A 24,180-nucleotide genomic window follows, 5' to 3' on the forward strand; every position below is an offset into this window, starting at 1 on the left:
AAAAAACATTATTTCGCAAATGTTTCATCCTCAGGAGCAGCAAATGTTTGATCCTCGGCATGCGGCCGCCTCAGTGGCCGCATGTCATCAGAAATAGCTATGCGTGTCAGTGCTGACACGCGTGTCATAGGTTCGCCATCACTGCCCTAGGCCCCACTTTGAACCCCAATAAAAGCAGAAGAACCCCAAGTGAAGAACTCACTCTCTCTCTCTCTCTCTCTCTCTCTCTCTCTCCCTCTCTCCCCCCTCTCCCCTCCTTCCTTCTCTCTCTCCCTCTCCCTCCCTCCATTCCTCCTTCCCTTCTTCCTTCCCTCCCTTTCTCTGTGTCTATCTATTTCTCTCTGCCCAAAACCTCCTCATGTGCCTTGTACACTCCAGGACCTGCATGTAAGTCAACGGTTCCTAATGGTATTGCTGAAGGGTGTTTTGCGATATAGTAATAATCTCTAGGGTCTATTCTGTTGCAACACTGGTTTAGAAAGGGGAGATGTCCCTCAGAAGCTCACCAGGGACAGGTGAGTGCCCCCAGGCATTTCTAGCCTATAGCTTTACTATTGATAGAGTAAGACCAGTACAAAACAGTAATGCATTGCACTACAACCTTATAAGGGGTAAGACTCACTAGGCAATAGGAAATTTTTTGCTCCTTTATAATTTTTTTTTTCAATTTTAGAGGATGTTTATTAAGACTTGGGACAACGAAACAATAAAGGGCTGGGGAAATGAGCCTAGGCTGGTCTGCTTTGGCTCAATAAGAAGTCAGAGAAAAGGGGATCTTAGGGGCAGGTTCAGGGGGTTGCCTTGGATGAACTGCCATTGACCATTGCTGCCCTGCTTGCAAGCCTCATGGGGTCCCTTAGAATTTAGGAGATGCATGCCTGTGGGAAAGAAAGGGGTGGGAGGCGCGGGCTTGCTCCTGGAAAGGAAAGCGTTCTCTGGACCTTCATTTTTATGTTTTTTTTTTTTTAGGGTTTTTTAAGGCTGGGCAATTAGGGGAGGTGTTAGAGGAGGATCTCAATAAAATATTCATCAGCTTTATGCTGATGTACCAAAATGAGATGTATTCTCTTAACTTCATCTGTCCTTGGGTGTGGTTGGCAATTGGCACTAAGAGGATTTCTTCTGTCTGTCTCCCTGAGGAGAGTGATTTCAGCTATTAACCCTCTGGTTGGGAAGGAGAAGTGCAAACCATTTACCCTTAAGTGTCCCCGGCTTTATGGGACCACCATCCTACATGATGACAGAAATGTCCTCACTGTATACATGACTATATAAGTAATAGCATCAAGTATATCAAATACCAAGTAAATACAAGCCTGAAAAATTGAGTATGAAATCTCTTTATAAACATTGTTAAACGATTGAAGTATTATGAAAAATAAAGAGCTAAATAAATCGAGAGATAACTGTATTTATAGATTGGAATGCTCAGTATTGTAAAGATTACAATACCAAATTGGTTTACTTATTTCCATCCTGTTGTTTTTTTAATTTAATTTATTGGGGTGACATTGGTTAATAGGATCATATAGGTTTCAAGTATACATTTCTATAATACAAGATCTGGATAATACTCCATGTGTCAACCACCCAAAGTAAAACCATCTTCTGTCACCATATATTAGGCCATATATTACATTTTCAATACAATATGAATTAAAATTGTGAAAGGTTTCTTTCTAGAATTTCACACAGTCTTTCTAAAATATATGTAGATAGTCCAATAATAGCCAACACAGCCTTGAGGTTAAAAAAAAAAAGGCAGGAGTTGCATAACTCCCTATCAAGATTTATTATAAAGCCACAGTAATTAGACATGTTTTATTAGCACAAAGATTAGAACAGAAAACCTAGAAAGAGATCTATGCTTATATATAGACTTGATTTGTGATAAAGGTGTCCCTGCAGAGCTGTGGGAAAAGGCTGGTTTTCAATAAATGGTCTTGGAAAAATTGGATTTCCACATAGGAATAAGAAAAATAAATTTGACAAATATTTCACACCATAAAAATTACTTCTGGGGTCAGGGGATTATGGGTTGAAAAGTGAGAGGAAAGCCAATACAGATTCCAGCAGGTAGCATAGTAATGTATGTCTATAACTTTGGAGTATATAAAAATAGTAAATGGTACACAAAAAGACCTAATTATTGATGCTTTAGATATAATTGATTAATTATACTATAATAATATTAAGAAAGTCAGTTTTTCAAAAATTAACTTTCATTAAGACAGTAAAATATAAAACCAAGTAGGAGATGCTATTGGCAAATTTTATAAGTAGCAAAGATGTTACATCCCAAATGACAAAAATTAAAAGGATTAATAATACCAACTGTTAAAATGCTCACACACTGAAGAGAGAGGTTTATTTTGTGATATTTAATTTGAAAAACTGAGAATTTTTCTAACATAATTTTAGCATACACTGAGTGGCCAGATTATGATCTCTGAACACATAATAATCTGGCCACTCTGTGTGTATGTTTGTGTGTATTAGAGGCCTGGTGCATGAATTCGTGCATGGGTGGGGTCCGGCCAGCCTGGCCAGGAAAAGGGGACATGGGCAGTTAGCCGGCCTGCCTGCTGGTCAAACTCCTGGTCAAAGGGACAATTTGCTTATTAGCCTTTCATTATATAGGATATACACTGATTGGCCAGATTATTATGCGTTCAGAGATCATAAAAATCTGGCCACTCAGTGTATATCATATATATATATATATATATATATATATATATATATATATATATATCCATCTAATTTGTAATCCAGTAATTCAATCCTAGTTATATATTAAAAAATACACCCAAATGCATGGAAGGGAATGTGCAGACAGCATTGTTTACAATAAACAAATATCGTCATCACCAGATGTTCTTCACAAGGTGAATGGTTTCATGTGTTTTGCATACCCACACAAAGGAATACTATGCAGAAGTGAAAGAGTGAACCCCTGCTACTTGCAACATCATAGGTTTGTCTCACACACAATATTGAGTGAAAGATGCCAGATACAAGAATGTGCATACAGTATAATACCATTTATGAAATGTAAGAAATAGATTAAATTATAGACTAGTTTTTAGAAATTTATGCTGAAGTGGTAAAATGTTTTTTTTAAAAAAAAAGAACAAGAAAGGCTATGATTACCATAAAAATCAGGGGATTGATTCTTGCTGAGAGAGAGGGAGGATGAAAATATTGAGGAGGTAAGAGGTATCATTGGGGTGCTTATAATGGGTGTTGGTTACATGGTTACTTATTTGTTGAAAATCACCCAGCTGTATATTTCTGTTTTCTATACCAGTACTTCTCTATATGTATATTTCATTTCAAAATATAAAAGTTTAAAAGGTAAGACATATTAAAAACTTAACAAAAACTATGTGTTTTAAAATAGGAATCTTGTTTTTTTAATTTAAAATTACCCATATATCATTAAAAATTATCATAATGAGTTATGACTTTACTTTACAAGGGAAAAGCTTTCTTAATATTTTTTCACCAAAAAACTTAATCCCATTACTTGAATGCAAACAAATTATAAATTATTATTCTGTTCCTATTGAGTTTAAAAATGCATTCTCTTTTTTGTACTAAAATGTTGTTATATTCAATTTTACAGAAACAATGGGTCATAATTAATAGACAATAGAAGAAAGTCTTAAGTTAAAAATATACTTCAGATTTTCTTCTTTTTTTCTATACCTCAAATTTCTAAAATAAATATAATTGCATTTTAATGATTTCATTCATTTATTGATTCTGTAATATTTTAGTTAGAAAATTCACCTTCATAACAATACTATTTGTCTTTTACAAAAACATTAAAATATCCAACAAATGTTAGCTAAATATCATATCAAACTATTTTAAGCTGATAAAAGTATCTGTTTATTACCATCATTATGAGGCAGTGAATAAATGTTGATCTGCATGTGACTTTCAACACTGTTCCAAATGCATAAATACATGTATTTCATATATTTTAGATACCATATATACAGAAAATATTCATCATAATAACTAACAAAGATCTATAATAATGTTACCTATTAAATTAGGTATAATTACACAAATTTCACATTCCCAGTATTTCAGAATTCAACTTTTCTTTATTTTAGAGTACTTAACTATATCAGTCCTCCGACCAAGTCACTTTTTAATGAATGAAGTGTAAAGGTAAAGGCATTGAGTGAGGGAAGTGTCATTTACTTTAAACCTTAGAAATTTAGTTGTTTAGTATTTTATTCATTAGTTGAGAGTATGCTTCAGCCTGATTCATCAATGCTCAAACTAAGCAATACATTTGTAAAGAACAGATTTTCTTTAAAAGATGCATTTTATTGCCCAGCCAGTGTGGCTGAGTTGGTTGAGCATTGTCCCATGCACCAAGAGGTCGCTGGTTTGATTCTGGGGTCAGGGCACATGTCCAGGTTTGTGGGCTTCATCCTCAGCAGGGGGTGGCATTCGGGAGGCAGCCGATCCATGATTCTCTTCATTAATGTTTTTATCTCCCTCTCCCTTTCTCTCAAATTGATAAAAAACATTTTTTTAAAAAGATGCATTTTATTTCTTCCTTTAATGCCTGTTTCAAACAGCTTCAGAGGCACATGCTCCTCAAATATATTAAAGTGCAGCATATTTCTTTAAATTTAAAATAAATGTATATAACTGTATTAATTATAGCATGTAAACATGTAAGGAGCGTATTTAAAGCTAATGCATGTGAATGACACTTATTTCAGACCTAAGGCAGCTGTTGTGGAAGCTTCCCGTTGCTTGGTGTTTCTAATGCTGTTTCGATTTGGCCCTCTGAAGCCTCTCATCTCTTCCTTGTCATTTGCTTTTGAGGTAAGACATTTGCTTTAGGTGCCTATAGCAGTTTTATACATCTATTGCTTATTTCATTCATTTATTCATTTTTTTAATCTATTTTGTGACTGTTACTTGTGGGAAATTTTTACCTGTTCATCCACTTACCAAAACTTATTGTGTTACTTTGAGCTAGTTAATAGTGTTAAGCCTCAGTGTTCTGGTCTCTAATTTGGTATTGACATGGCTAATATCACACAATTGTTGGACAAGTCACATTGATTGCATGATGTTTATAAAGAAATTGGGCCGCCACATAGTTGGTTCTCAACAAGTAGTAGAAGTTATTTACTAAAAGTTCTTGGCAGAGACTTTGCCATTTGAGATTTTTCTTTTTAGGGTGAAAATGAAAATTGTTGCATATTTTGTCAATTACCTATAATTCTACAGAATTATGATTACATAATATAGGCTAAGTAGCAGGTGAAAATAAGCTATTTGGCATGATTTATTTGAATCCCACGTTTTAAAAATTACTGTCCATATCCTGTGATTCTTCTAAAAGTAAATACCTTCTATGAGCAACAAAATACTTGGTAAACAAATTAAAGCCATATTAGAACATATTGCTGCTTTTTTTGTTTTATAAAATGAGACTAGTTTTACACACTAGATTGTAAATTATCGCATTAAATTTCCTATAATTTATTGGCCCTGTGGGATTTTTCTAGTATGAATGTGCACCCTAGAAAATATTAATCCATGATAGTTTTCTATATATCATGTTTTTTATTAAGATGGTTAAAAATTAAGAGACATAAATACATTTTTATTCTTGCCATCCATCCCTTATCCCTTAGGCCCTTATTTTAAATGTCCTCATGTGCACATCCACCCAGTGCTTTGCCAGATACTTTAGGTCCAAAAAGGTTTCCACCATCAAGCACATTTCCCCCCATTTTAATATTATGTGTATTATGAGGAACACACATTTTATATATTTCTGATTAATTTATACTAACATTATCAAAACATAGGTGTTTTGAGCAGAATTTTACATTAAAATTGAGTTTTTTAAGAAGCATTTTAAATGCATTTTTTTAGTTTAGTTTACTTTGTATTGCCTCTTTTTGCTTGCTTTACTTTTCTTGTTTGAAAGCAGGAAGTGATTCCTTGCCAAGAGTAGATTAACCAGAAGAGCAAACATGTTGAATTTAGTTCACCATTACAAACTTTGAATTTTGAGTGAGTTGGAAAATGGATCCAATCTCTATTAATTATATTGTTTGGGTAAAAATAGAAAGTCAGGAATGTGAGCAGTCTAGTTTTCTGCATGGCCCATTTCTGTCCACTGAACCAGCTTCCATCCTGTTGACTCACATCCCCTCCATTTCTCATGGCTGTCCTTTCCCCTGACTTATTTGTGGGTGTAATCGACCAGTGGCAGCCTGGTGAATTACGAGCAGCGGCTTAAGGTAAACATCATTTACTCATAAGAAATTATTTCCACATCACCTAGTTTTTCTGCTTGGCATTCAAAAAAGAGGGGCCCTGCCCCTTTTTCTAATCACCTGTCCTGCGTTTGAAATAACAAAGAGCCTCCTCCAGCCCGTGTGCCACGCGCTGTGCTATGATTTATGGCCTGAGCATCCGACACTCTCCGTGCACTAACAAGATGGCCTGCTGCGTTTGAAATATATCCCCCGAATGAAAGCAAACACGGCTTTGTGATATAAAGCCTTGTCAGCACTCGAGGAATTAAACACATACAAGATCTAAGTTTTTAGTTTTTCCTTTTCTGAGTTGCCTTTACGAATAGCTCAAATGGGTTACGATCCACGGGACAGTGTTTCATATATTAGAGGAGGACTCTAAGGGGAATCCTGACCCTGAGAAATAGGTGCAGGGATATTTGGCAGAACGTCAACGTGGTTTCCACTAGTACATGACAGGGACTCATTATGGGCTTGCTGTTGCCTGTAAGCTGGTTTCACTACCATCAACTACGAGGCCAGGATGCCTGGTTCCAGATGCTCTCGCCAATTGACCGTAAAATTGCTATGCATTTCTGGCCAAGCCCGAGATTTTAAAAGCTCCCCTCCCCCTTTCCTCAACACCCTCACCCCCAATTCCCTCTAAAAAGCTGCTCATTATTCTTCCTTTGCCCCCTGATCTCAGCAAAAGAAATACTTCTGGAATCAATTAGAAATGTCTGCCCTTGATGAGGTTTGCACGTGAGTTTGGAGTTGTGAGGCTTTGATAGTGGCAGCCAACAGCTGCAGTTTCAGGTGGTAAAATCTACGAAGGAATTTTCCAAGGTTTATTTACCACCATAAAAAAATTTAAAAATAGGCAAGACAACTGGGGAAACTGTCTTATATGTCTTTGAAAGTGAGGTCAAATTTGGATTATGTATTTGTTTTATTCACAATGAACAAATTGGAGATCTCTGTTTAGGGGAGTCTTTCCATTGCTTTAATAGATTGTGTCAAATGGTTATAAATATTGGAAATGAGGGTCTCCTTTGCGAAGGTTAATGGTAAAAGAGAATCTGTTATTTCTTCTGTCATATTAACTGCTTGACAAGTAAAGATAGTCAAGGTTAATGGAACCTGTCTACTGAAAAAATAATGTGAATACTGTGTAATACATTGGCCTACTTTCTTTCTCTCTAGCTATGTGTATGTTTAAGATATTAAATAAAAATTTACAATAGTTTTTCTTTTCAAATCTAGTTATTTGGTAACTTTAATTAATGCTTATTTAATATGATGCTATAAACCTTTTTTTATGTTTATGTGCCCAATTAACATCATCAGCAATTGTAGAATGAAAATGACATAATTTTCCTAAAGCCAGATTGAAAAGTATAGTAAAAACCCAGGTATCCAAATTATCACGTGGCACTTTCAAGCACATGGCCTTTCCTTTCCTCGAATATATGATATGCTTCTTAGAAGTCTACTTTTGTTTCTACTGCTGGCTAAAAAACAGACAATTTCAAGCATACATTTTTATCACTAAAATTTTCACTCATGACTTCAAGAAATGCTATCAAACTCCCCCACCCCCAGAGAATCACTATTATAGAATTTTAGTTTCCAGAACTACTACTTCTTCTATAATTAAATGAATTTTTAAACACCTGCTATCCCCTCTCCCCAAAGTATTACAGTTTTTACTTTTATACTGGTGGAGAGGTATTTTGTGTTTGGTAGTATCTCAGTATTTAAAGGTGACAGAGGTAAATTTAAATTTGCATTTTTAAGGTCATTCTTCGTACAAGTGCAGACATTTGCCCATTAATCACTCTGGTTTCTAGATTGAGGTTTATTAATTAGTGAACTGCATGAGTAAATAACCATTAGTAAGTATACATAAATATAATACAATTTTATTATATTCATGGAATAAGTTTAAGAAGGCTGAAAAATTCAATTACTTAGAATACCTAATGTTCCCAGGCATGCCATAATGTGAAAAAGGTTAAAAAGTCTTATTTTACCTAAAGATTTCATACTATGAACAAAAAATAACAAGACTTAACAAATTTTAATTACCATCTTTCAAAAATCATGCATTTATCCTTCATATGCTCTGCATGTCACTGGTGAGTCAAGCTTCCTTTAGAGTAAATCAAACAAACAAACAAAAGCTACGTGCAACCTTTAACAACATTCTAGGAGTTACTTTGCTGTGATCAAATTGTTACAGAAAGGAAAAGCTAGCTACCTTGTTCATTCCTTTTCTCTGAGGTGAAACATGGCAGGTGCCAGCTTTTCCCAGGCAAATGTTCAGATGGAAGAGCAAAATTGGCTGTTTGGTGTTAAACCCACTGACAGTTGAAACATTCTCTCCAGGGAGGAAGTGGAGATCTACTCTCTGACTCCCAAATATTAGGCATCCTGTTAGGTCTCAAGTGAGACTGCAAGCTCACTAAGCACCATTTGGACATGTAATCTCCGAGAAAAGCATGCACCTGGTGGAAAGTTGCTGCCTGACACACTCATTTGCCACTCCTAAGTTTGCTGTTTAACTGGTGTCATCCTCTCTGCGTGCCTATATAGAAAGTCCAGGGGAATTGGCTGCTACAGATTAAAAGCTAATATGGATTTTTCCACACAACTTATGTTGTCATTTATACTATTTCTACCAAGGGTTTCGATCTCATTTACAGCACAAGGAGGTAATACCTCTCTTAAATTTTGTTTGTTTATGACAGTGCCTGACACTGGCTTGGCCTAGCTTTACACAAGTATTTAAATTACTTGTGACGAGATGGAGAAAAAATTGGATTCAGATTCCAGACATATGCTGTTATGAATTAACAATGTGAGGAAAGTCACTTAGTTCTCAGTTTCACCATCTGTAAAGTCAAGGGAATGAAGTACATTTCTAAAGTTACTTCAGTGTTTAAGATTTCATACTGGCTGTGTGATTAAAATCAAAAAACATCACACCGATTAAATAGTTGCTATTGATTTATATTCATATAATTAATTCACTATAAGAATGAGATTCCAAAGAATCTTTAAGAAATGAAGAGTTGAACCTATGAGATGTTTTAATACATGATACATGAGGTCATAAAAGACAGGACTAGTACAATTACGATCCTCATTGTGCTCTGTGAGAATTTGACTGCACCTCCATATAATCACCACCATGCTCTTTCCAACCTACAGAGTCACTCCAAACAAATGAATCATCGAAGTAGATTTTTTTTTAAAAATTGCTTGCTATAAATCCATCTTCCAGACAAGGTTTCTTACTGGTAAGGATGGAGCTTAGAGGGATTCCCGGCCAGTGGAAATGGAGTCAGGTCATTGGAGTGGAGCCTAGAACGAATTTGTGATCAGGAGAGCCTTGGGTATTGGAATACTAAACCGAATATCTTTGAAGTAAATGACAGCAAGTCTTTAAGAAGGCTCTCTGAGAACCCATGTGCCAATAACCAGTAATAGCTCTGCACAGAGAATGTTATCAATATTCAGCAAGATTAAATTATTGTCAGTGGGCCTAGCATAAAAGTAACCAGAGGCATATAATTCTTTCCCTTTATTCTCACTAAGTGTTAATTATAAATCACTGAGGTGTCACTCACACAAAGAAGTCTCAGTGTAAGACATATTTAGTGCTTTACAATAAACATGTGGACGTGTTTAATCAAACTGCATTAGGCAGATAATTTAGAGAACTTTAAATGTTGCTCTTCTGTTTTTGTTATTGATGCTGTGTGCAAATCACAATGAAAAAAAATTATTTTTCTCAGTGTGCTAAATATTCTTAGGTGATTGTGGAAAGCTATGAATAGTTTTGTATGAGATTTCCACTTACTTTAAATTCAGCCCTATGACAGCTAAAATGGTGGGCTTATTTCAACCTGCAGTGGTACTATTCATTCAGGTTTATTTCATTATTTCAAAGGAAAATCTTCAGGTGAAAAGAAGGAGATACTTCATTCATATTTAACCCCAGTAATAATGGCCCTAAAAATATAGATTCTACACTAGTATTATAAGGGAGCAAATAGAAAGCAATCTAGGTAAAGCTATAGCAGAATAGCATATCTTGGAAGATACCTGTTTTCAGAAAAACTGTATAATATACTTAGTTTTACTTAAAAGTTTGAGACTATTTTTACTCTCTTCATGCAACCTTCTGGGCAGTTTCATCCATTATTTAGTGTACTTGTACTTAGTTCTGGCCAGCATCATTTTAAGCATGTATTTGACATTAGGAGTGATATAGATATGTGTTGATGAGATTCTCTCAAGAGAGAGGGTATAGGTGAGTGAATTCAGGTATCCTTTGGATGCAGTTTGGTCATTGGAATGTGGGTCTTTGGAAAAAAATTAGACTGAAATGTTCAACTGTTCTGTTCTCTTTGGATTTCATACAAGTCACAAGGGATTTTAAAGTGTGAGACAGAAGTAGATTTACAGTTGTGAGTACATGAAACACAGAATTTATTATTGTATTGCTATATATTAATTACTAGAGGCCCGGTGCACGAAATTCGTGCATGGAGGGGGGTTGTCCCTCAGCCCAGCCTGTACACTCTCCAATATGGGACCCCTCAAGGGATGTCCGACTGCCCGTTTAGGCCCGATCCAACGGGATCTTTGACCACATGGGGGCAGCTATATTGTGTGTTGCAGTGATGATCAATCTGCATATTACTCTTTTATTAGATAGGATAGAGGCCTGGTACAGGGGTGGGGGCCAGCTGGTTTTCCCTGAAGGGTGTCCCGAATCAGGTGGGGGTTCCCTTGGGGCGTGGGGCGGCCTGAGCGAGGGGCCTGTGGTGGTTTGCAGGCCGGCCACGCCCCCTGGCAACCCAAGCAGAGGCCCTGGTATCTGGAATTTATTTACCTTCTACAATTGAAACTTTGTAGCCTGGAGCGGAGCCAAGCCTGGGGCTCCCTCTGAGGCTGGCAGCCATTTCTGTTGGGGTTATAATTGAAAAGAGTAGTATGCTAATTGACCATACCTTCACGACGCCCACCAGCCAATCAGGAGTGAGTATGCAAATTAACCCAACAAAGATGGCGGGTTAATTTCATACACAGGCGCCAAGCAGCCAGGGGCAGGGCGGGCACTTGTGTCGTCGCCATGGCGATGACGCAGGTGTTCCGCACCACCTAAGCTGCTCCGGGCCTTTGGGCAGCGTGGAAAGGTGGAAAGGCAGATCCGGCCAGAGCAATGGTGGTGCCAGCAGCCAGGGGAAGGAAGACCCATTCTTGCACGAATCTTCATGCATCGGGCCTCTAGTATATTATATAATAGAATATATATTATATAATCACACTAATTATTATGTTATAAAACATTATAGGAACACTAGAGGCCCAGTGCACGAAATTCATGCATGGAGGGGTGGGTGTCCCTCAGCCCAGCCTGCACCCTCTCCAATCTGGGACCCCTCGAGGGATGTTCAACTGCCCGTTTAGGCCCAAGGGCCTAAACGGGCAGGACATCCCTTTCACAATCCAGGACTGCTGGCTCCCAACCGCTCACCTACCTGATTGCCCCTAACCGCCTCTGCCTGCCAGCCTGATCACCCCTTAACCACTCCTCTGCCAGCCTGATTGATGCCTAACTGCTCCCCTGCCAGCCCAATTGCCCCTAACTGCCCTCCCCTGCTGGCCCGGTCACCCCTAACTTCCCTTCCTTGCCAGCCTGGTCACCCCTAACTTCCCTCCCCTGCTGGCCCAATTGCCCCTAACTACCCTCCCCCACAGACCTGGTCACCCCTAACTGTCCTCCCCTGCAGGCCTGGTCGCCCCCAACTTCCCTCCCCTGCTGGCTCAGTCACCCGTAACTGCCCTCCATTGCCAGCCTGGTCGCCCCTAACTGCCCTCCCCTGCTGGCCTGGTCTGTCCAACTGCCCTCCCTGCAGGCCTGGTCCCCCCCAACTGCCCTCCCCTGCAGGCCTGATCACCCCCAACTGCCCTCCCTTGCAGGCCTGGTCCCTACCAACTGTCCTCCCCTGCAGGCCTGGTTGTCCCCAACTGCCCTCCCCTGCTGGCCCAGTTACCCCTAGCTTCCATTCCTTCCCAGCCCGGTTGCCCCTAACTGCCCTCCCCTGCTGGGCATCTTGTGGCGGCCATCTTGTGTGTTGGCATGATGGTCAATTTGCATATTACCTCTTTATTAGATAGGGTTATGAATGTCAGAGGTATTCTGGAATAGCAAATGTGACCAAGAGTAAGAGTTAACCCAGTGGTCGGCAAACTCATTAGTCAACAGAGCCAAATATCAACAGTACAGCGATTGAAATTTCTTTTGAGAACCAAATTTTTTAAACTTAAACTTCTTCTAATACCACTTCTTCAAAATAGACTCGCCTAGGCCATGGTATTTTGTGGAAGAGCCACACTCAAGGGGCCAAAGAGCTGCATGTGGCTCGTGAGCTTCAGTTTGCTGACCATGGAGTTAACCACAGGAAAGTGTCTTTGAGAGCAAGAACTATAAGTGAAATTTATTTTGTAAGAATACAGGCAAAAGAAGTTATAAGGGGTTACTTTTGACATAAGGATAGGCCTAATATCCCAGTAATAGTCTCCCTTTTGTATCAAGATGGGAGGATAACAGACTTTGTTTTACTTCAGTGCCTGCCAGTGAGCAGGAGCTATACTGAAAACTCAGGGTTCATAAGCTAAATTCAACCCCTGGTTGTACTTTGCATGACCTGCACAGAGCTATTAGTTTTTCATTTAAAATTGATAGTTACCAACATGTTTAAATCAGGAGACTTTAAGAATCTGGGTTAATTTTTTTTCTTGAATTATTAAAAAATCTGGCTACCCTGAGCCTACAGTCTCTCAAGACATCAATGAGAGAGGCAACAAAGAGTTTTGAGTCCATGAATGGTCATCTCGGCAGGGTTTTTACTTTTTCAGGTAATAGGCATCAAGCAGGAGAGGCAAACAGATAGCATGTGAGTCCCTGTAACTTTGTGCCATGGAATAAAAACTTGATTTCCTATTACAGGTTAAAGGAAGATGCTTAAACTTTGAGATTAAACTAAATGTTGTTCTCAGCTTTCATCATTGGAGCTATTTTAGAATGGGGAGAACCCTATTCATCCTTTTTCCACCTTATAGATGTGCCCTACATCTAAGAGGTTAAGTGACTTGTCCAGAGTTATGTGGTTAATGAGGAGCCAGGGCATGGATCGTGATCTTTTAGTATTTGTATTTATATGTGGTTGTGTGTACATAAACTTTGTCAGGAAGTAGACACATATATACATACATACATACATACATACATACATACATACATACATGGTAACCCTGGAGTCCTCTGGGGAGAAGAATTGCCTGGCAGGAGGACAAATGTGGAAGAGAACTTTTCACAGAATCTTTTCAAGTTTGATTCATATCAGTGTGCTATCTATGTTTTTTAAATAACCTACATTGACACTTCAAAGAGTAATTTTCCCATGAATGCATAAGAAATAAATATAATACATAAAAGCATGTCAATTTAAATATAGAAAATAGTTACTTAAAATGCACTTTTAATTTAAACAATTGGATCTAATTTTTAAAAAATACTAAGGTGCAGTTCAATTCAGACAACTTTGTTTTTTTGCTTATAATCAACATTAAAATAACTATTTTTCCAAAGCCATATGTTGCATATGCTCAACTCATTTTTCAGATTTTAACCCTTACATATTTTTTTTTAAATTAGGAACTTGGCTAAAGACTAATTGTTGAATTTTTCCAAGTATAACTTTTTAAGTAGCTTCTGTTTTACGTTTAGATCTGTGATTTTTTTTTTAATGCTGAGGCTTGAAGTATAAGGAAGGGTTACAATTAAATATTCCTCTTATTATTTAGGAGTTATGTAGAAAAGAGTACTTAAAGTAAATGATCCCCATAACTGTCAAATAAAAACTGCCTGATGAAGGAAGATTAACAAATGTCATGTTTTACCATTGAATCCTAAGCCCAGAACACTTGAAACACTTTGTAATGTTTAAATGTTGGAAATAGGTGTTATGAGGAAATGAATATACAAAGCCCAAGTTATTTACTAACTGAAGTACTGAGATCTAGACCAAATAATGCCTTACCTCTTTCCCAGTGGAATTTGAGTGATTACATCTGTCATGGCAAAAGTGGTTTGGTTTATCTTAATGTAGAGTCCATGTAATGCTTATATTACATTGTTTACATTGCTGATTGAAAGCTAATATATAGTATATGCAGTTGGAGATGCCTGTTTCTAGTTTGAAAAATATGGTTTTTATATGGCAAAGAATTCTATAGTGGGTTTTGAACTTCACCTGAATTTAACACACCTATTTTTTTTTTTACTACAACTTCTAAGAAACAGTATTTTCCTTTCTATTAAAAACAAAATCTATTTAAAGGACTCTCTCTTTGGTTTATAAGAAAATGTTCAACTATATTGAGTAATAATTTTATTATAAAACATTGATGTTTCATTCACCTTACTTGGATTTAATAGACCAATCAATCACTCATATACTCAACAAATATTTAAAATTACCAACTTTGTGATGAAGATATTAATAGTGGTTAGGAACAGGGACTCTGGACTCACAAATCTTGGGTTGGGTTCTAACTTTGATATTTACCAGCTGTGTGAATATTAGTAAGTTTGTAAGCTTTCTGAGGATAATAATATAGTTGTTATAAGAATTAAATGAAATATTTTATGTAAAGTGCTTAGGGTACTTTCTGCTACATCATAAATGTTTAACAATTGCTAGCTGTTTTGGATGATGAAAATAACAACAACAAAATTACCAGTACCAAGTACTGAGACAGATACTGGGGGAGAATGGCAAATGAAATATTATCCCAGTCTTTAAGAACCGGGAGGAGATGAGCAAATCAGCTAGTAATTCCAATGGAGTTTGAGAAATGCTACATTAAAGTTAAGCACATCAAGAAAACATAGAAGAAAAACATAAATAATGCAGCTATGGTGTGTGATAAGATTACCCGAGGTGACTATTTGTGTCTTAAGCATGGATGGGCACTTACCAACTGAAGGATTGTGAGAAAGTGCATTTCAAGCAGACCAAATAGTTTGGGCCAAGGCCAGTAGGTAAGAAAATGTCTGCCATGTTGGAAAATAGACAATAGTTCTTCATGACTGGAGTGTTATTGAGAGTGGAAGAACATCAGGGATAATATTAGAAAAATGAACACCAGCAAGAGCAGAAAAAGATGTGTAGAGAGTACATGTCAGAAGTTTGGACTTTGTCCTCAGGATGTTACCACTGATGCCACTGGAGTGTTTTTAAGCATAGGAGCCATTTTATTAGATTCTCAATTTAGTGTAATCACTGAAGTGGTTTTGTAAGGAAGAAGTTGGTGGGGAACTGATGAGAGACAAATACGTTAAGGATCTATTTTATTTATATTTTATTGATTGATTTTTGAGAGAGAGAGACATAGATTTCTTGTTCCACATATTCATGCATTCATTGGTTGATTCTTATATGTGCCCTGACCAGGGATTGAACCTATTAACTGTTAAAATGTGTTTAGGACAGGTTACCAGAAGGACACATTTTGTTCACTATTCTAGTGCAAAGTAATAAATGCTTCTCTCTCCTCCCCTTTTTCATGATTCATAATCATTTTTGAAAGGCAAGAACTAACATCAAATACAAGTTTTGCAAAGATTTTGTGGTTCATATCATAGCCAAAGGAAAGTAGAAACTATGAAGCTCATGCCGTTTTCAGTCATATGTACATAAAAATAAAACAGCAGTGAGGTAAAGCAAGGCAGGTAAGGAATTGTGCATATGACTCAGAACCTTGTTACTTTTGTAATTTGTCCTTTGAATAAAATTTCTCCCTGGAAGGTAATATGTCCTGAAAGACTAAGATATCATAAGTGCCCAAAAATAAACCTGGACCTACTAAAGATTCTTTAATATCTTTTGCTGACCCCTTTCATTCAAAAATTCTAAAGCAAAGATTTGGGTCTGTCTGGTTTACATTTCATAAAACTTAAAAGTATGCTGGAGTTAGGATAGTAAATCAGTTAAACATTTGATACAATATTGTATATAGTTACTATAATTTTATATTTAATCCTTAAATTAAGTTGAAATAAGGGTGAATGAACAAGTAGAGTCTTCAAGCTCTCATTAATAAAAAGTAACTTTTCTATTGGATGTATTAAGAGAAAAATGACTGATCTATCATAAAAGGTACATAATTATGGCCCTAACCAGTTTGGCTCAGTGGATAGAGTGTCGGCCTGCGGACTGGAGGGTCCCAGGTTTGATTCCTGTCAAGGGCATGTACCTTGGTTGCGGGCACATCCCCAGTAGGGAGTGTGCAGGAGGCAACTGAATAGATGTTTCTGTCTCATCAATGTTTCTCACTCTCTATCATTCTCCCTTCCTCTCTGTAAAAAATCAATAAAAATATATATTTTAAAAGATACATAGTTATTAATAAATATAATTGATCATTTTACAGTGGAGAGTTGGAAGATACACTATCCAACGAATATATAATTTCAAAGTGTGTCCTTAGAACTTACCCATTTCATTTACTCCTCACAGCACTTTTTATTGCATGTTATTATCCCCGCTTTTCAGATAAGGAAATTGAGGTGCAGAGAGGTGATTAACTTTTCCAAGATCATATGATTGTGGGTTACAATCTTGATTTCTGTCTGTACTTTTTCTGCTGTACTATACTCCCACAGAAAGAATAAAAACAATGAATGTTGATCAGAATGTTAACACATGTGACAATTCCTTTCTAAATGCATACCTGAATAAAATCAGTGATTTTTTTTTGGAAGTCTGATCATAACAGCATGCTTAATTCTCTTGATTTTCTCAAAATATTCCCATTCTGAGCTATTTATTGTTTAAACTGCCTAAGACATAAGGCCTGGTATAATGGCAGAGGTAGGGGGTAATGGGGGGTGGGGAAAGTTTACCAGTGAAGTCATTAACACTGGATTTTAAAGGTGATTGAGCTTTCCTTTGGTAGAAATGGGTCTGGAAGACATTTATGAATTCACTTTAATTTAATTTGGGAGCAACAACCTTGACCTTTTCCTCTTCCACTGTTCCTTCTGGTTTCCAATGCAGCGCACTCTTGCAAGTTTTATTCTTGCCTTACTAGTCACTTCTTTTCACCCACTGAAACCAACTTTTCTCCTGAACCTCAAGTCTTATAGTGCCTGGTGAATTCCTTCTTCTTACTTTCACTCTGTCATCTCTCCTCAACCTGGGGCAATTTACCCAGTTGTATGGGTTTAAATGCTTTCTGTATGCTATTGACATAAAATTGTATGTACCCTTTCCTGGCTTATCTACTGAATTTCAGACTTGTATATCTATAATTGCCTACTCTATATCTATATGTGGAAATGTAACTTTGGAAAGAACAGGAGTTGTCTAAGCTAAAGATATAAATTCAGGAGACATCTGTTTAAATATCCATGGGAATTGATGAGTTTAGAGAGATAGGATAGGTTTCTTTTATTATTCAAACTACTAAAATACAAACAAATGCCCTGCTGGTGTGGCTCAGTGGTTGAACTTCTACTTATGAACCAGGAGGTCACTGTTGGATTCCCAATCAGGGCAGGTGCCTGGGTTTCAGTCTCGATCCCTAGGGTGGGCCATGCAGGAGGCAGCCAATCAATGATTATATTTCTCCCTCTCCCTTTCTCTCTGAAATCAATAAAAATATATATTTAAAAATGGAAACATAAAACAACTTAAGCACTAGCTCATAGTACTTTATTTGAGTTTATGTACATCTAATTAATTATCATTTGATTAATGATATAATGATTATTTCTAATCGAAACAGTTTCTGTTTGAGAAACACCAGGTAGCATTTACTTTTCAAAAACTGTACTCTAACCAATTTATACATGAGACAGATTAGATCACTTAGTATCATTACCAATTCTTGATTCTTTACCAAGTAGCTGGGATTCAACCTCCTACTATCAAACATTGGTCTGTATTAAAGTCTGTATATAATAAAAACCTAATATGCAAATTGTCCCCTCAACCAGGAGTTCCACCAGGGGGCGGGGCCGGCGGCAGGCCGGGGGAAGGGAGGCCCTCCTGGCCAGCAGCCACTAGGGACCTTACCCATGCATGAATTTTGTGCACTGGGCCTCTAGTAACATACAAATGCTTAAGGGCAGTGTGGTTAGGTAAAGGTGATTCATTCTGTGCACTACATTTTTAATGAAAGGTTCAGGATAGGTGCTCATGAAATCTACTCTCTTAAAATAAGTCTTCCATTCATCCTCTTATTTGTTCATTCACTTACACACTCAACAATACGTTTATTTTAAAGTTGATTTAATTGTTAGGATGGTTAGTGTGCTAGGTCTTCTGGTTCCTGAGTGGAGACCGCAGTGAGGGAAGAGGAGACCTATGGAGCTTTGTGCATGTGGAAGAGTTTTGAAAGTACATCTCCATCAAATGTTGACCTTAAAATTAAATAATCTAAGAAGGTCAGAGCTTCACAGCTACCAAATCTGAAAACAGAGACACAGTGGAAAAACGTTTTGTGTAACAATAATGTAAATGATTCAAATGCAACTATATTCTTATCTGCAGTTAAATTTGCATAACTTTTAAATACTTGTGTATCATAAGAATTTGTGAAAATACACCTTTTTCTTTTGGAGTGATAAAAATGTTTTGGAACTTGATAGAGGTATTGCTTGTACAACATTCAACTGTCAATGCTCTAAATTGCACACTTTAAAGTAATTTTATGTTTTGTGAATTTTACCTCAAAAATGTTCAATCAACATATTAAAAGGTGTATAGATGGCTAAAAAATAAAACTTTATCCATTCACATACATGAAAGTATAAAGTACTTAGAAAACAGTCCTCTCCACCAGAGATAAAGTTTTTATGACATATTCCCTCCAGCCAGCCCAAGTCACTGCCTAATTACAACCCCAGATCCTCTATTGTGTCTGCTTTGGAGCCTTTAATGCTTTCTTCAGTTAATTGCTGGAGCTAAGAATCCATAGGAGAGTAGCTTCCTCTTGCTATTCAGAACTGGGAAGGTGGAGCCCAGGTGCCTTAATTTATCTGTCCGTGGGCAAAAGGGCCAGCAATCTGGTAAATGTAAGAAACAGCTGGCAGGACTCAGCCAGTCGCTGCACTCAGAGACAGGTGGACAAAGACTGCTAAAGGCATTTTGTCCCTGAGTACCACGGCTGCTGCTGTGGCGGCATTTTGTATATGTTTTGCTAGCAGGCTTTAAGATTGTGCAGGGTGAGCAGGTGGGTTGCAGTTGGCCCTCCCATTTCCCCTGGCAGAATTATAAAGAGTTCTTCTCTGGGGAGTTGCTGCATATCTTTCAGGTAAGGGTGGATTTATTCACCTTCCCACATGCCCCGTTCTCCAAAAACCCTTTGTTCAACCTGGAAGATCTCTGACAAGACAGAGATGAGCAGCTGGGGTGGATGTCATCAAATGTTCCTGTCAACTATACTAAACTATAGGGCACACCCTTATTTTATGGGTAATCCCTCCTCTCATTTCCTCTTTCCCCTTCTTAGACTTTTTTCCTCCTGCAATGATTGATAATATAAATTATATAATTATAAAATGTGCTTTGTAATTGAAATGTGATTTTTGGCCTCAGGGCTTTCCTCTTGTGTACTTCTAGCATTTTTATTTGGTACTATTTATGGGCTTTGAATGAAAGAAAGTTTCAAAAGAGCAAGTATGCTTGACTCAAACTTTAGAAAGCTTGTGGTTGCCGTTAAGCTTCTCCATCAAAGCCCTTGCTCCTTATCTCACAGATTCAGAGATGTGACATCTTGCTGCCTTGATTAAAGGACCCAGTTATTTCTTTCAAGGAAACTTGATGGCATGAAACATTGTGGTATACACGTTTACATATGTTTTGGTGCCCCAGGGAGGGTACTGGAATGTTTGACAATCTTGCACATGTTTTTAGATGCTGAAGTTCATGAACTTTAAAGGGCCAGGTGTCAAAATGGTTTTGTTTGTATGGTTTGAGAAAATTACAGTCCAAATGTAAATAATATCTGGGTCATCATAATTTGCTCAAATATGTGTAGGGCCTGATAAGAAATTACTTAATAAATGTATTTTTAATCATGTAAAGGCTACATAACATAAGTCTTACTAGATAGATCTAAATTGGAAATAACAAGTTTAGATTCTCTTCTGCTTTCTCAGTGTGTGTCAAAACACACAAAGTATTCTGATGACAAATTCTTGAATGAGTATAACAGCCCAGATCCTAGAATCTAAAGAATGTGGCTAATATATTCAATGGCACTTATTTAAATTAAATTTTCCTAAATTCATTAACTCAGAACACATAACTTAATAAAATATGTTTTTATTCAACAGCAATCCTTAAACATGAATCAGTAAGATTAATTTTGGGATTCAAGATGAAGAATAAAAGTGGGTATGCTGAAAGTCAATGGTGGATATTTTTTTCCATATTGAGTCAACCAATTTTATAGGAAAGAACAGTGCCCGCCAAATTTAAAGAAAACAAATAAACCTTAAAATAGTATGGTTGCTTTGATTCAGTTGGCACTGAGATTTCCTAAATAAAGGAAAGAACTGGGTGGACATATATTTGTGGTGAGAGCATAGGTTTGTTTTTTTCCTGCCGTAGTGGATGTGATGGATTCCTTTTGCTTTCATAATTTGTGAATTAAATGTGGTAGAAGTGATGAGCCGTAGAATTTTTTGATGTGTATATATGTGTGTTTGTGTGCATAGAGGTTACTTTTTACATGAATGCAAGGATTTAAATAATAGAGAGTACAGGAGTAGTTGATTTAGCCTGGCTTAGCACTTAGCTTTAAGATTATTGTATATTTTTACAGGGCCCCAGTTCCCTTCTGTATTTTGGAGTATATTTTCTGTTTATTATGATGTATTTTCTCATAATAGGGATGTATTAAGAAGCTAAACTAACTTCTCTATGAATTAGTTTGTGTGTGTGTGTGTGTGTGTGTGTGTGTGTAGAATTTTTAATATGAATGGGTTTAGTATGAATATTTAAAGTAACATGAAGACTACTGTTAGGTTTTGGTGAGAAATCTGAATATTAATAGTGGCTACTAAAACCATAACTGAAGACATGTAATATATAGAATGCAGACTGCTACTATATTATCTAATTTATGGATATGAAAGCTTAAATATATTTATCTACACATGATGCAATAAATCTTAACAGTTACTGGTATGCAGAGAACATTTGAAAGGTAGTGCTGGCCAGACACAAGTCATTTGGCAATGGCCTTGCCTAGTATATATTTTCAGGGCCTGTCTGCACAAAGATGCTGGCATGTTGACCATGATTTCTATTCCAGGTGATGGATTTCTATCCAAGTAAGCGAGTGACTAAATATTTTCCGGTGGAATCTAGGCACCATAAAAATTACTGAAGCTGAATAAAAAGTTGTCCACCTTCCTAAAAACGTAATTATGATAGCTTTGCGTACCACTATGACAGAAAAAAATTATTTCCACTTAGATCACCAAATGATGGAATGGGTAGAACCTAATTAGAAAAAAAAGTAATATGAGTATCCTGCTAATATTCTTTTATCAGCACTAATGAATATCTTATTGAATTTTCATGAATTCCCAGAAAACTTCCTGATCATTAACAATAACTGAATGCATGGATTCTATATCCAACTCTATCAAAGAAAAGAAATCCAATCTGGTCCCACAGAAAACCCAGGCCATCATCACTTCATCTGATTTATTCTACACAAAACCAGTTAAGAAACTGAACACTTTACCTTCGTTTATTTGTGTTACCCTAAGCAATTAGAGATGAATATGCCTTCCCAAGCGATACAAATGCGAGTCTCCCTTTGTGGCAGGTTGTTTAAATTTACAACATAAAGCTAGCCTTTCCATCTCCAGTAAAATCCAAACAGACATTTAATTTTGGTGCATGACATTTCTGACTCAAATGGAGCCAGAAAAGACTCTCGGACAGCTCTTATTGTTCATGAGTTCGAACAAATTGGGGATCTGTGAATTTATAGCCAGGTTTTGCTCTACTATTGTTTAAAATAGCACACATGGAAAACACGCCATGGGTGTGTTGTCATTCAGCTTTAATGATGTAACACTTGGTCTCAGTCAGTTGTTGGAGGGCTGTAAGTGACATTGGTTTTGTGCTTCAGACGTTGCATGTAACCTAGCAATTACAGCCAGGCTTTCAATAATGGCTGTTGGCGGGATATCCGCAAGTGAAGTCATAGCAATTTTGAAAGAGAATGCTAATAAAAATACACCTGCTTGTAGTGGAAAGTGAGCCTTTAATATCTCTGCTTTGAAGTTGAGTGAAGCCTTGGGTATTAACTAACAGATATTATGATGTAGGAATAATCCACTGCCCCCGGGGAGAGCAAGGTTGAAGTTACAACAGATTGTTACTTTCTAATCACCTACTTTTCAGTCACTCTGATATCACAAAAGGGGAATGGAATGAGGTGACAGTTTTTTCCTCAAAGACATTACTATTGGAAAGCAAATCACTGTAATTGTAAATACACAAGCTAGCACATACATATTCCTTACATTAATCACAAGGACGTAAATAACACTTTTTGAGAAGTGTTTTATTGTTGTCAGAAACTTCAGAAGGATTTGAAATTGCACATTCCCGCATATCTTTTCAAGATGATGTATGGAGTTTCAAATCTGCTTTGTGAGTCCTTCTTTCCTGGTTGCCTCTTTTCCTTGGCCACTTTTTAAGTCATTTATTAATAGTTCTTTGTATGTACAAAGGAGAAAATAAAGGTGCTTATGAAACTTTCTTTTATTTCATCTGGAGCGTTACTGTTGTTGGGAATCCTCTTTGTGCTGTGGGAGATTCCTCCCACTGATGGCTTCCTTCACACCTCTCTGGGCTTACTTGTATTCTATAGTAACTTTTATAGGGAATTTAACAAATTGAGTTTATAGAAAATGTTGATATATTGAGAGCACTGGAGAAAATATATTCTAGGAATAAATGCTGTTGAAATTTGAAAATTATGCAAATAAAAATGACTATCAAATACCAAACTACAATTATTTTAACCACTTTTCAAAGATATTTATTACAATTGTCTTTTTAACTATTAATAGTTATGTCTAGATTAGTATAAAATCATTTGCATAATCAGTATTTTCCGAGCACTTTAAATATTGATAGTTTTCTGTAGTCATTTTCTCTACAAGTGAATGTTTGAACCCATGGAAGTAACTTTTTTTTTTTTTAATTCCGTAGTGTGTCTCTATAGAGAGTATCAAGTAACCCAAAGGGTATATACATTAGCAGTTGTCAGGTCCATATTTAACATCAACATACTAGGCACACTGAAACTTACTATTAAGTTCAAAGAAAATATATGGACTTTAAATTGCTTGGTAATGTGGTAAAGAATCAGCATCAAGGTGTTTGTGTTGTTGAAAGGAAGTCACATCTTATTTCTCATTTATGAAATGGACTTTGATGTTTCTTTAAGCCACAGGGATTTTTCCCCCAGATTCATTTACTGTATCAGTTAAGTGCAATTTCATTTAGAGAATATTGTGCAAGAAGTCTTTGGTGGTGGTGGTGGGGAGGGGGTGTTGATGAGTAGAGTTGTTTTCTTTATAGAATTTCAGTGTGTAATTTTCATTTAACTTTGAAAGCGGATTGTTGTTGAGTCTTGACACCTGCTGGGATGAGTATCCATTTCAGGCTACAAAGTAGTGTTCTGAAATAAATATCATCAAGCTTGTTAAATGTTGTCAGGTGTATCATCACATTAGTAGAAAATATTATGGTAAGATAGAGTTGAATTTAAT

The 24,180-nt window shown here is 36.7% G+C and overlaps 1 protein-coding gene across 1 annotated transcript in view; it reads left to right on the forward strand.

Moving 5' to 3' along the window:
• AGMO (alkylglycerol monooxygenase) overlaps positions 1–24,180 on the forward strand; it is a 281,634-nt gene that overhangs the window by 154,467 nt on the left and 102,987 nt on the right. Inside the window, exon 12 of the mRNA XM_079786527.1 lies at positions 4,752–4,857. Coding sequence (XP_079642653.1) covers positions 4,752–4,857 — 106 coding nt within the window. The remainder of the gene's footprint in view (positions 1–4,751; positions 4,858–24,180) is intronic.

This window comes from Cnephaeus nilssonii (assembly GCF_951640355.1).
Source record: "Cnephaeus nilssonii genome assembly, chromosome: 12".
Taxonomy (NCBI): domain Eukaryota; kingdom Metazoa; phylum Chordata; class Mammalia; order Chiroptera; family Vespertilionidae; genus Cnephaeus; species Cnephaeus nilssonii.